This window comes from Heterocephalus glaber, unplaced genomic scaffold (genome assembly GCF_053883595.1).
Source record: "Heterocephalus glaber isolate CG9 unplaced genomic scaffold, H.glaber_assembly_v1.0 deba00000331, whole genome shotgun sequence".
Lineage (NCBI taxonomy): Eukaryota > Metazoa > Chordata > Mammalia > Rodentia > Bathyergidae > Heterocephalus > Heterocephalus glaber.
Genome location: NW_028258142.1, coordinates 38,246,147 through 38,260,616, shown reverse-complemented (window position 1 = coordinate 38,260,616; position 14,470 = coordinate 38,246,147). Strand labels below are relative to the sequence as shown.

Here is a 14,470-nt window from a genome sequence, read left to right as displayed (position 1 = left end):
TCTCAATTTCTTCAAAACAGAAGAGGAAAAGTAAATTTACAAAAATATTTGAGGATTTGTAGATCATGAGAGAAAGAAGATTATGTTCCATTCTCCAAGAATTTGGAATCAAGATGGGAAAATAAAATATAAAGAGATAGTAAGTCAAAATCAAAACATAAATAACATTTAAGACAATAAACCATATGTTAGAAAAAGCTTGCAATTGTGAATTAGTGATCAAATAACATTTGGAAAATTTTCAGGGCTATAAAGGAAAACGTATGTTAGGCTGAAGTGCACAGGATTGGTATTTAAGAACAGATATTTGAAAAGATTCTGGACAGCCAGATCGGACTAGACAAAATGAGGAAAAATAAGACAGACTTTATGTTAGAATTATTATGCTTGCGATCTACTGGAGAAGTTTCAAGATTTGGGCAGATAAAAACTAAGTAATTGGTCTGAAGAGCTGGAAGTTGCTTTGAGTCTTTTTCGAGTTAGGTATATTTCATAATGCAAAAGAGATAGAAAGATAAAGAGAGAGGGGAAAAGACAGGGAAAGAGAGAGAGAAAGGGAGAGGAGAGATACAATTCAACAAATCCTTATACCACAGCCCATTGCAAGTTATATTCTTGCAATATCTCAGCTGTTGCGATTCTAGTTTTGAATCGTGCCATCTCTTCCATTGCCAAGACACTCTTCATTGTTGATGTCAAGCCCTCTCTGATGCCCTGGTGGTTCCTGCCATATGCTCCCATTCCCTGCTTTCTACCTCTCTGCCATGTCCAGCTTAATTCCTTGATGGTTTCTGCAGGGCAGCCCTTCCTGTTGGACTGGCATTGGGATGCCTCCACTCAACGGCTATTGTCAGATAACTTCACATATCTAAGACAGCTGGAGTCCTGCAGGCATCATATATCAGTCTATTGGCAATAAAGAGAGGTCACTGAAGATATTTGAGCAGAGAAATGAAGCAAAACCGTTTTGAGGACAATCAGACTGAGAATGATGTGAAACAGGGTAGGATGTTGATGAAAAAATGAGACTAGATGGATCAGATGAGATAAATCTATAAAGATGATAGGTAAAATTATTACAATTTCAAAATAAATGTTAAAGATAATATTATTCAAACTGTTGGAAAGATGCATTTATGTCCCAATTCAAGCACAGATATACTTTAAAGGAGGCCCTCTAAGCTGCCTCTTTGAGGCTATTGTATCAGGCAATTGTCCTTCTGTCTTTTCCCTAACAGACAATGGTGTGCACGTGTGTGTGTGTGTGTGTGTGTGTGTGTGTGTGTGTTTTATAGGTCAGTTGAGATGAATAAAGGAATTATTCACTAGGGCAACTAGCAAACCACCATTATTGTTTTCACTGAAATTACCACCTTAAAAGACCAAAGCTGAAACGAATCAATATACTCATATAGACAGCAAGAGCAGGCATAGAGAAGCTGGATATACAATAGGAAATTTACAACATTCGGCCCTATTTCATTTTCCTAGAACCCATCTCAAAAATCCTTTTTCACTGTCCTCTCCCAAGCTACAGAAGTAGACCACCTTAGGTGAAAGTGTGGAAGGAAAACAGGAAAAAGGAAGGAAAGAAAGAAGAAAGGGAGACAAAAGTTTTAATGAAAACATAATATTTTGGCAATTACAATCCACCGTTTTTATTGAATATTTTCTAATGACATTTACCCAACAAACTCTCTGAGGTAATTTTAATTAATGCCATTAATGAGTAAAAAATTGTGACCTGTACAAGATCAAATGCTGTTAAGAGAAAATAATTCAAAACAAATGTATCCACTTACAATACAAATATTATTCAACAATGACTATGTGCCAAGTTTTGTTCTTAATATCCTATCAGTGGTAGTCATTGTATTACTTGTCCCCATTGTACATATAGGAAGCCACAAATGTGGATCCCTTCCAATATCCAAACCTCCAGGGCACATTATTCTTGTCCTTATTGCTGTACTGAAATCCCATTCTGCAGATCAAGAGTGGGGCAAGAATAAAGGGTGTTGCGTGATATGCTGGACTGTGGTTGAGGGTCTTAGCCCTGTGGGCTGTTGTCCTGAGAAGACTCTAGAGTCTGTGGGTTCGTGCATGATTAATCATTCTCTTTAAGCCCTCTAGTCCCACCTGTAAGCGTGGGGGAAACACCACCCCACACTGCAGGACACGTCAGACTACATTGTTAGGGCTCAGGGTGCACTTTTGAAAAGGCCAGGGATATGTGAGACTCCCAGGGGTGAATTCCCATTTTACTGTTAACTGAGGGAAGAAGTAGAAAGAGTGATGATATGGACAAAATGAGAATCATTCACCCTGTGTGAGTCCAACCAGGCTAATGTAAAAGTACAGGTGTAGTTTAGCTATGTAGTTTAAAGCAGTTGAAGAGATCTATGGACTGGAGACCTAAGGTTTGCTTATCCATCTATTAAGTGACTACTAAAACCTTGATGCCCCTCTAGAGCTGTGTTCTGATCAGACTTCTGCTCTGCACTAACATAACAACTTAGAACACTAACCCAAAACATAAATAAATTAAAGAGTAAAATTAAAAAAACAACAACAGATAATAGAAAACAGGAAGATAGATCTTTTGCAAAAGGGAAGGGGACCAAGGGATGAAAGGAGGAAGGAGGGGTGGAAAGGGATGAAACCAGAATTAAGATGTGTCCTGTACACGCATTAACTCTCCACGATGACCATCATTATTAGGTATGCAAACATGCACTGATTTACAAAAAGCCCTTGTTTCATGTTCCTTCCACACGTTTCCTATACCATTTCATTCTAGTTCAGTTAAAGACTTTTTTTTTGGGCTGCAAACTTTGTCTTTCTTTTAACTCACCTCTCAGTGGAACATTCCCCAAAGGGCCTTCAGCTTGCCATCCTTCACTTGTCCTGCAGGGACAATCAAGCATATGTTTCTATTCTCCCAGTAAACTTGACAGTGGCAGGACATGGAATTGCCTGAGGGAGAATGGAGCCTGTAACAGGCCACTGTTCCCTTACTAACGCTGTGGTGTTAGCTGAAGTAGTGTTAGAGTAGGCAAAAAGGTCAGAAGTGATGATCAGCTACAGGAGCCAACAGCAGCATTTAGCTGGGGCCTGCTGAGGGACCAGAAGAACAGATGGCACTGCTTGGTTAGAGTCATCAGAGAGCTAGTGTTTATGCGCAAAGCTCGAGTGATTAAATCGAGATCATATACACGCTGTGCAAATAACAGTCAAATTCAGAGATAAGAGTTTCCTTCATGCAGAACAGGGAGCTGCCATCCATCCTCATATACCATCACAGTCCCGCCACACTGCAAAGATACGCACACAATCAGTCATAACTGGCAGCCTACTTTCCGATACAAGAAGCATATTTCATGCTGCTTAATTGAAAGCCAAATGGCCTATTGGAAAAATCCATACTCCAAGAAGTCAGAAGACGTCTAGTTTCAAAACCATAGCTGAGCATCCAAACAAATCATGATACATCATTCTGACTACCTTCCCACAGTTCCATGTGTTTTCAAGATAGTACCTGCACATCTCTGCTGCTGTGCCTATCAACATGCATCACAAGCCTCTGTTCATATAGCTTTTGTAACCCAATGGATAGGAGATAGGGCTGAGGTTGTAAATTCTTGATAATAGGACTGAATTCTTGATAATAGTTTAGGGCTTTTCTCTAGTCTACCACTAACACACGCTCACATGTGCTCACATAGACACACACACTTTGGTTCTTATTAAATAAATGGACAAGGATAGTATGTTCATCTGGCATGTGATTTCTATTAATTACGCTGTAATGTATGCAGTTAGAGAAAAATATACACCCTAAGGTAGACCAGCACCTTACAGTTCTAAAAAAACCTGCCTGATATATTCAGCATACTCTTTATTTCTTCATTACCATGAAAGAAAATTTCAATTAATTCTTATAAGTACTAGGTTGCTTGATTTTCTCAAGGCCAGGAGATTTCCTAGGTCAGGGCTCCCAGCTGTCCCTCGATCCGTAGGAATATTGTCTTTAATGCTGAATGCTGCTTCTTATATTGAAATGTTTGGTCAGAATTCTAGTGCTCCTCCAATTAATTTAAATAAGAATAACACTCCCAGTTGTTCAGTAAGAAAATTGAAGTTTTCAAATAGTTTGGTGTATATGATTTTGCTTAATATCTAAAATACATCTGTAAAGATGAAGACCAAGTTGGAACTCAGAGCTATAGCACCATCTCCTCAAAAGATAAAGTGAAAAGTCTCAGGGTGGGATAAGGAAAATTGTGTAAACATTGAACTAAAACATGTGTAGGGACTTTGGGTTTATCATTTAATATCTCTGTGTTCCTGGGCATATGATCCCTTTATGCCTGTGAGCCCTGGTTTTCTCACCTGTAAAACATAGACTGTAGTACATTCCCCACAGGAGGAGTAAGTGTAGGTGAGTGAGTGTGATAGGCCATTCATCACCAGGCCACCTGAATGACCATAAGAGGGTAAGGATCCTAGCAGCACGTGGGCAGTTTAGGGACCTATACATGCTCATTCATTTCCTACCCCTTTCTCTCACAAGAACATAGAGTTATACTAACTTTCTTTCATGGTTTTAATATCCATACAACGCTTGTTATCTTGAAAATATTGTCTGTTACCACTGTTTATCTGCATTATTCTTGCACTCATTGCTTAAATGAGTAGATTCAGTTTACTTTTCCATTTAGTTTTTTTTTTGTTTTTTTTTTTTTGATACCAGCAATTGAACTCGGGACCTTGCGCTTGTGAGGCAGGTGAGGTGCCACTGAGCTAAATCCCTGGCCCGCCCATTTAGCTTTATTTGGGCTTTTTGGTGAAGTCTCGTTCATAGTACTGCAGTGGTGATGGTCTGCAGTGCGTACATTGTGTAGCAACAATTAGGGCTGATAACAAGAGCCCCTGAGTCTTAACAGCTTTTTGTCTTTTCCTTGTTGATTTTTTCTTCTGCCTTTGCAATCCACAATTTTAAGATAACATGTGCTCACAATAGACAAATTATTCACCTTTGTCAGACCCAAAGTTGAGCTAATGAGATAAAACGCAGACCCTCAAGGATGTGAATGATGACTGTGTTGTTTGTCTTGATTTAATTAATCAGAAAAAGCTTCCATTTTCTACTTCATATACAAATTCACTAAGACTGAAAGAATTGGTTGTGTGGTTGTGTGAAGGAATTGGCTTTCTGTTTGCCTTAGACAATATCATTTTTACTTTCCTTTAATAAAATCCTGCTACATAGAACTCTGAATTTAAATATTAATTGTAAAAGAGTGTAGGGGTGAGTATGATTGTTTGCAAAGTACAATAAAAAATACGGTAAATATTTAAATTTTAAAACATTTATTACAGTGAAAAACACTTTGCCATGAACTTCATCAAAATTTGCCCCCTCAGTTAGAACACACTATCTCTTCATTTTTGCTGCTTTCTGGAAGTCCTCTTTCCTGAGTGTCTTTAGTTGAACTGTCTAGGCTGTCTCAATATCCTGCCACTCTTTCTCCTGAGGTTCTTCAACTTTTGTCCAATGAATAAGGTGAATAAGGACACACCATAAATATTTTCATGAGACTACCTTTCCACTGATGGCACATGGGGTCAGCATTCACCATAAAGACACTCATAAACAAAGACTTTCAGAATTGCTTCAGATCATAGTAAGAACAATGCAATAACTGTGTTTGAAACAAAGGAGAGAATTTTGAGGGGGATTAATGGCAATGTGTCTTTTACTATAATAATTGTTGATAAATATTAACCATATATTTTGACCACCCACTGTATTTTATACATGATTTTTCTCTTTGTAAAGAATTGTCAATGGATGCATTCTAAAGAATTCTGAGTTCCCTAATATTTTTGCATATTTTAGCTTACTTTTTGCTTTGTACAACTTCTCACAGTTTTCTAAATTATGCATTAAACACATCTCAGATTTTTCCAGGTACTCCTAAAAGACACAAAGTTATCAATATCTCTTTATGAAAAGAAGGTTCACATTCTGCTTGGCATTGTATATACTGTTTCTATTTAATTCTGCCCCTTAGCTATCTGCATACTTTCTATTCTTAAACTCAAAGAATTTTACTCATCTTTTGATGCAAAATCCAAATATCATCTCTGCTGTGACTTATTCTACTGTGATTTATCTCTGCTGTGATAAACTTGGGTTCCACATTCTGATTTAGCCAGCCCTTACTCTGAGCTTTCACAGCTGATAGATTAGAAATTGAATACAAACTTAACACTTTGTTTTAAACAGATTTCACAACATGAGATTATACACTCCTAGAGGACAGGGATCTTGCCCCAAATCATAAGTTATATGTAACATTCTCTCTACATTTCCTACTGTTTCATGTACAATTGACATTTGAAAGTGTATAGTGAAGTACAGTTTCCCAAAGTAATTCCAGTGTATGTTTTAGGGACCAGGGAAAGACATATGGAACTCATCTGATATTTGTATACATTATCTGCTCTCCCCATACAATGAGAGTATAACTAATATAATTAGAAAACAAGTTAATTTCTAGTTCTTACTTTCTTAATTCTGTGTATTCATGAACAAATCTCTTAAAATGTCAGCACTTCTGTAGTCCCATCTAAATGTAGAAAATATAAGACCTACTCACATTCTTTTTAATTTTATTATCAAAAAATCATAAGACAGAATATATAAATATATCTCAGAAAATATGATCCCAGTTATGATTGGCTAAGACCCACTGAATAATATGAGTTTATAGTGGGAGAAGCAACTGTGAATGCAGTGCAATGAAGTAGTAACTCACCATGCTCTATCACTCAGGGGCAGCTTTTGCATATCAAACCACAAGGACACAAAAAACACAAAATTTCAAACAACTACAAAGTCTATAAAACTCAACTATAGTCATCATATTTTCTTTACATTTTCTTTGAGGGAGGGGGGCATGGTGGGAACTGGAGCAAAGAAAGAAAGCTAAAATCACACCTAATATACATAAAATTCATTGGACAATCAGCCCAATTTTTCCTCTATTCTGTTCTTAGTTGCAGTCACAATGTATGTACATATACATTTGTGTTCTACTTTGATTTGATATTATTTTCTCTAATACATATATGAGTCTTTGTTTATTTTTAAAATGCACTTTATTTTATAGGTAGTCATGTGTTGCTTAAGAGCCAGAATGACTTCTGAGAAATGCATCATTGGGTGATTTTTGTCATTGTACAAATATTATGGAGCATACTTCTATGAACTTCCTTGAAATAGGTACTGCATACCCAGCCTATATGAGGGATGTATGTGTGTGTGTGTGAGATGAATAATACCAGATTAAATCAAGTACAAAAGAAAATTACGCTAACATAGTCATTTATTATCACTATCAAGCATTGCATACAGTTCATAATTATATGTCCAATCTTTTATGTGACTGACAGCATATTAGGGTGTTTCGTACACTAGCATCAGCAAAATGAATAATGCACTATGGACTGACCTCAGGATGGCTACAACATTACTAGTGGGCAGGAACTGCTCAGTTCAATTATAATCTAATGAGTCTACCATAATATGTATTAGTCCATCAATGACCAAAATGTTGTTAAGCAAGACATGACTGCAGTTAAACTATGTAACATGAAGTTATGGGATACAAGTAGAGAGCAAAATGGTTATATCATAGTGAAGCAAATTAACATATAGATCATCTCACACAGTTATCCCTTTTTGCATATGTAGCAAGAGAGCTAAAATTACTCAATTCACAGGAATCCAAAATATAATACAGTATTACCACTTACAGTCCTTCTATTGTACATTAGAACTTGACATATTCATCTTACTTATCTGCTAGTTTGAATACATGTCTGTTACTTTGTATCATCCAGTTCTGATTTTGGTTACCCTCTGTAAAAATTTGCATGGTGAAAAACAGTTTAAGTAGAATCAGGGAGCTGTGTTCTGGATGAGATTAATCCACTATTGCATGCATGAATCTTTCAAGCCCCCACTTTCTCCGTTCTTTAAGTAAGGATGAGAAGTATTTGTCATGTATCCCCGTTTTCTCCGCAGTATGCTTGAAAAACATTAGGTACAATATTTAATAGTATAATATAATATATTTTATAGAGAGAATAAAAATACTATGTGTAGTATTTAATTATATTAATCTAAAGATGTATAATTGGGAGCACTAGTTTATTGTTTATACTTCCTGTGAATATAACAGTCAAGGGAAAAAACAGTGTTTTAACAATAGACTTATTTTCTTCCTAATAGAGAATGGTGGAACTCTTTGGGTTTTTTTTTTTTTTTCTAAAGAATTACACATAATGTGTTAGAATTCTATAATCTGTTACACCTTATGACCAGGTGCAAATTATTTCACAGGGTCTCAGGTTTTCAATCTGTAAACTGGAGATACTTTGTCTCAGATTGTGGTGAGAAGTAAATTTAGGCGTGGAAATATATGTGGCCCATAGCTGCCACTATTGGGTGCTTTTTAAAGTTCACTTTTTTCATGTTTCCTCTATACAGTTACCAGTACACCCATGTGCCTAATATGTATTCAATAAACTTAAATAGTTTGTTATTTCTGAAAAAGTGCATTTATTTACCCACATGTTTTAAATCTTACGGGAATTCCTATTTCAGTAAAGTTGCAAATTTCAAAACTTCCTACACACTAGGAAAACATAGATTTAAAAAAATACACATTTCCAGTCAGCACAGATCAATAGCCTTTGTTCTGTTAAAAATTGTGGTCACAATAAAGCCAGTTTTTCCTCCACATTCAAGGCTGACTCATATCTCCCTCTCAAAACAAAACACAAGAGACTGAGGTATCATACTTCACTTCTTTGGAAGAGGAACCTCTGCTTAAATCTCTAAAGTGGACTTGGATAATCCCTTGAAATTCTTTTATTGATCCAGATCTTCATCAATATGAAGAATGACTTTAAATTTTTTTTTACTTTATTTGAAAGTGAACATTTTAACCTTTAAGAAAACATTAATATTGAGATTGGAGCTTGAATATTTACATACTGATATCACCAGACAAATCATCTGTAGGGGGAGTCCAAGATCAAGATGCAATTCCATCACTGTGATTCCAAACACTCGGACCTAAGCACCAGTATTTTCCAGGTGTTGAATTGCAGCATAAATAATGCTCTCTGGGGTAACAGTCAAGTGTATGATTTACATAATCAGTTCAACTGATTTACTGACACTTCATTCTTAACCTTCTCTATAGGTGAACTGGCTACTCCAGTCTTAATCCCACTGGAAAAGTGTTGTTCAAGTATTTAATTATAAGCTCCCTTTGTTTCTACACAGTGTAGGTGAAAGCAACGCAGACCACTTCTCTAACCACTGCGTTACATTGAAAATTTCTAGTTATTAGAATGGTAACAATGAAAAGCCAGCACTAATAATACTGAGGGGAATCAAAATAAGAGCTATAATATTACTGTTTTAATATCATAGCACCACAGTATAGTGCTGGAGGATGTTCCAGTATAACATCTCTACGCTCCATTTTCTGGGTCCATAGAATAAAATGAGGTATGCTAAAAACTAGTGACTCTATTCCCACACGCCCACATAATGGGGAACACGGAAACACCAAGCCAGGGAGCAAAAGGAGCACAGGGCCCTGGCCCATGGCTGCATCGCCTTCCCTTCACTGGACACTAGGGCCAGGCACTGTTGCTGGACCTCCCGCTTTTTTCTGAAATTTGCTCTTCACTCTTCTTAGATTTTATTCTCATATTGGTTCTTCCTTATTTGTGTTTTGCTGACCATATTCTTTTAAAGCATAGGTTTATTTATTTAGGTTATTTTCTTTTGTTTTTCCTTTCTCCCTCTCTGGACCCTCACTTATGTTAATTCTTTCCCTCTTACACCATCATATTTAAAGAGAAATCTTTTTTAAAGAATTCATTCATACAGTTAAATAAGTTTTCATTTCATGTTTCCTTTCTAGACTAACTTTTCTCACTTAGAAATGTGCTTAGCTACTGATTACATCCAGATCTACCTACTTTTTTCCTCTTTTCATGGTAATTCATTATTTGTGTAGAGGAAAACATTAGTTGCTTAATTTTATGTTCCTTGCTATTTGCTTTCTTACCTCTTCAATCTTCAATGTCTACTAAAGTCGGTATCCCTTTTCACTTTCCTTCATGTTCCACATGTTTTTCCCTTGTGGAACCACCACCAAAGATATTAGCTATTTGATTTCTTCTACCAAGAATATTGTCAACTTTGATTCTTTTAGTCAAGAACCAAATTAAGGAATTTCTTTAATACTATTTATCTAGACTAATTCTATAATTGTTTCTGTCTTTTGGCATCTTCAAACATATATCCCCAGTGGGGATCTTTTTATCCTTATACACAAAACTCTCTGCAACTCTTTATGTTCTAGTGATATCCACAGGCCAAAACTATTCCACATGTATCTCATCTCAAGCATTACTATATATCTCTTTATAATTTGCTATATTTGGATTTCAAACTCCACAAGACACCAAATCATGGACAATGTCACATGTTACAAAATCATTACCATACCGCATTCATTTTTCTTGTGGCTTTCCCCCCCTTTAATTTAGTTAACCACAAAGCTTGTTTTGATCACTCTGCATGCACTGATCACCATGGCATGAGTCCCATGATGAATGCCGTTCTGTAAACCACTGTCATTTTCAGAAAACAACTTTCCTCTTGGCATTCAAAATGCATAGATGCAATGTCAGACCCAAACAAGGAAAAAGAAACAGGAAGCTCCTCATCAAAGAAACATACAAAACAACACTGAGAATCCTCTATGTGTGTGTATGTGTGTGTTAAACTGACTATTTATAGCACTTCTTTCTTTATATAAATATTTTTAAGAACAGGAGCACATTGTTTTCATACAATGAGTTTAATGAATATCATGATTATTTTTCAAAACCATGTAAATGAAATTAAGAGTAAATATTATCCAGCATGAGATAGAAAAGAAAATTATCCTCTTAGAGTCCTGTACATCATGAACTGCTGTCTGAATTCTCCTGACTCACCAGCATCCCTTAAACAGTCTTTATACTTTCAAACATCCTGCCAGACACTCTGTGTTTAACTGCCGCACGAGCCACTAACAGCACCAGTATTATCATTTTTTTCCCCACTCTAACGAGTTGCCTCTAAAGAGGTCCCTCTTTCCCAGCATTTGGTGTTGAAACTTACCGCTTTTACCAACTCCCCCTGCTCCCAGCATTACCACCTTGTACTCTCTGGACCCGCCTGATGCGCTGCCTAGGGAGCAGCTGGCTTCATTTTCTACCTCCATTTTACCCGAAAGATCGGAGGAGAAACAAGAAGAAAAAAGTCACCCGTGTCAGGTGCTTGCTCAGAAATTAAACAACTCTAAAACTGTGTCAAAGGAAAGGTTTAGTGTGAGGTAAGAACCGTCAGCGTCTGGCTGGCGGCTGGTCCTCTGCTGGAGCTGGTCTCATAGCAACCACTTCAACTGCTTCCAATAAAAATCTGGCTTTTACACTCCCCCTTCTTGTGATCCTTCACTCTTTCACGTTTCCCACGATCTCTTTCCCTGGCTTGCTCTGTGTGCATTTCTTTCTTCCCTCTTCTGCTTCTCCATTTCCTTTACTCAGTTTCTTTCTGTTTTCTTCCTCTTTCCTCCCTCTCTTTGCCCAGTGCTTTTGTCTGATGCACACACACGTTTAACCACTTTCCAGGCTGGGCTGCTAGAATAGAGTGAATCAGAGACTCAATGGAAGATGCTGTCTCACAGGCTGACTTCTTTAGCTATAGCTTCACACACTGTTTTTTTTAAAATTAGACCCAATTAATTATGTAGAATTTCTGCTGTTTATTTCCTAGTATGTTATCAAAATCCTCCTGTAAAGTGTTAATTCTGGGAAAAGAGATGCTACAATTTCATAAAGAAAGGCAAAACAAACAAAAATATAACAAAACAGTAACTGAGGGCATTTAAGGATGAGCCTTTAGTGTCACTGAAATAATTCCTGGCTAACAGGAATTTGTTCTGCTCTCTGGAGAGTTGCAGTTCTAATGTTGGAAGTAATTGAATTAGGTCACTGTCATCCTTGAATATAGACCATCCCTGTTAACACTAAGTTATTAGCAACGAACTAGAACATAAGGACCCTGTCAAGTATGAAAGAGATACAAGATAAATATTTCTGCTGACAATTACGGTAGCATAAAACATCATAAAAGACTATCTTTCAAATATCTAAAGTCCTGCTTGTGTTTTGAATTCTTCTGAAGGTTTGGGGTCTTTACTTTGCTCTAGAGAACTTCTGAAATATACAGGTATTAGGATATTTTCAGTAATCCCTAACTGTTTAAGTCAAATACTGTCCTTCAGTCAAAATGTTGATAGTCTATATGTTTATTGTTTATTTCCTGATGATCAAACTTGAATTGTGATTAAATGCAGGTGTTTTGTATACACATACTATCAAGGCTCTTCTAGAAAATGAAATATATTTAATTAGTTCCTTATTACTCTATAGTCTAGAACCAAGTACCAGTTACAGATTAGGTGTTTAAGTATTTTCTTGCTGGTCATGGGAAAGGTTGAAATTGTCAAAGCCAAAAGGACAAGCTCTAAAGCTGGGTTGTTTGTGTTAAAATCTGAGCATAGCTGCATATCCTTACAGTACTTACATTTTCTGTGTCTCAATTTCTTTAATAATAAAATGATTCATGGAAAACTTGCTTATTAGCTCATTAAGTTAGATAATATTTATACAGTGTTTAAAGCGTCATCTACCAAACTGTGAACACTACATAGCTGTATGGCATTATGATTAATTTATTATTGTTTTGAGGCAACGGTGCAGTTAGTCTACATTTAAAAAATATTGACCAAAGAAGGGTTTTTCATTTGTTTATTGGCCCCCCGTATATCTTCTTTGCTAATGTGTCTGTTTAAATATGTCTATTTTTACATCACAAATTTCATTTCTTTAGTATTGAGATTTGAGAATTCTTTATATGTTCTAGATATGTCTGTATTATATAATTATTTTGCAAATACTTTTCCCCAGCCTGTGGCTTTTCTTCAAGAATCTTTCAAAGAAGAGTACACTGTTGAGAAATCAATTGGGATTTCATTGAATCTATATAGCAGTTAAGCTTCAAATTTTAATGAATTCTAATGTCTAATTTTTTTCTTTATGAATCTTCCATCAGGCATTAAATAAAATTTTTTCTAATGTTCATATTATCTATTTTCTCTTCATTTTCTTCACCTTTTCATTGCATATTTACTCATGGCTACAATTCTATTCATCACGTTTCTGTGGATAACTCACTTTGAGCTACAGAATATCCTTCTGGATATTTCCCTCAAAACCTTGTTTGTGTCATAACCTGAGTAGGTCTAGAAAGATATCACTCTCAGCTTCAATAAGTGAAGTCCACAGTTTCCTTAATGTGCAGAAGCATTCGCTTCCCTCCAAGTCCTAGTTTTGGTTCTACTTCTTATATTTGATCTTCATTACTGAAACAGTTCAATAACTTATCCTCACTTAGTACAAGCTCCTTCCCTCTCTCCCCTTTCAGACAGCTCAATTTGTCCTGCACACAAATGTCAGGGAAATCCACCAAAAATGTCAACCTGCCTGACCCTGATGCATACACATTCATATATCAAACGCCTAAGTAATACAGGCCAATAGTTTATAATGTCACATGTAGACACAAAGCATTTTTTCCCATTTTGTGTTCCAATGTAGCATTCACATGCCACAGAGGAAATGCAGGCAAATTGAGCTATTTGTCTTTCTCCCAACAAAACTATCATTTCTAAGATTGGGTCTAATAAAGAATTGAGGCCAGATTATAATTATTATACAATTTTTTGAATGAAATTTCATTGATTGTCAAAATGAGATCCATAAACAATAGGATTTAGCTTCAAGGTCTTCCTGGGTTTTATTTCTATTTCTGCTGCTGAAATTTATATGACCTTGAGAAAATCATTTGCCTCTTTAGCTACCATCTGTTACCTTTTTTTATTAAGTTTATTTATTGGTACTTTTTAGGTATATAATATAGTTACATTCATCATTGGGATCTTGTACCTTTACATGATGTATCTTGGTTCTTATTTTTCCACCATTCCCCAGCCCTCCCTTCACCCCCTCCACTCTTCCCTGTTTACAAATAATTTGTTTCATTTTTTTCCTTTTTTCATATTTTTCTTTTCCCTTCTTTCCTTTCCCCTATCCCTCCCATTTCCCCTATTCCTTTAGACTTTTTCTTTCTATTTCATGATATCAATTATACATTTTGATCCTTATTTACACTTTTAATTTTTCACACCAGAGAAACTATTCAGTATTTACACATGTATGTCCTATTTATTTCACTTAAAAGTATGGCCTCAATGTGCATCCACTT

At 36.1% G+C, this 14,470-nt stretch overlaps 1 protein-coding gene across 1 annotated transcript in view; it reads right to left on the bottom strand.

The window, feature by feature from the left end:
- Positions 1-11,551, bottom strand: part of Rit2 (Ras like without CAAX 2) — a 339,988-nt gene extending 328,437 nt beyond the window's left edge. The window contains exon 1 of the mRNA XM_004855252.3: positions 11,264-11,551. Within this exon, the coding sequence (XP_004855309.1) occupies positions 11,264-11,366 (103 nt within the window). The 5' untranslated portion in view covers positions 11,367-11,551. The remainder of the gene's footprint in view (positions 1-11,263) is intronic.
- Between the last annotated feature and the right edge of the window lie 2,919 nt (positions 11,552-14,470).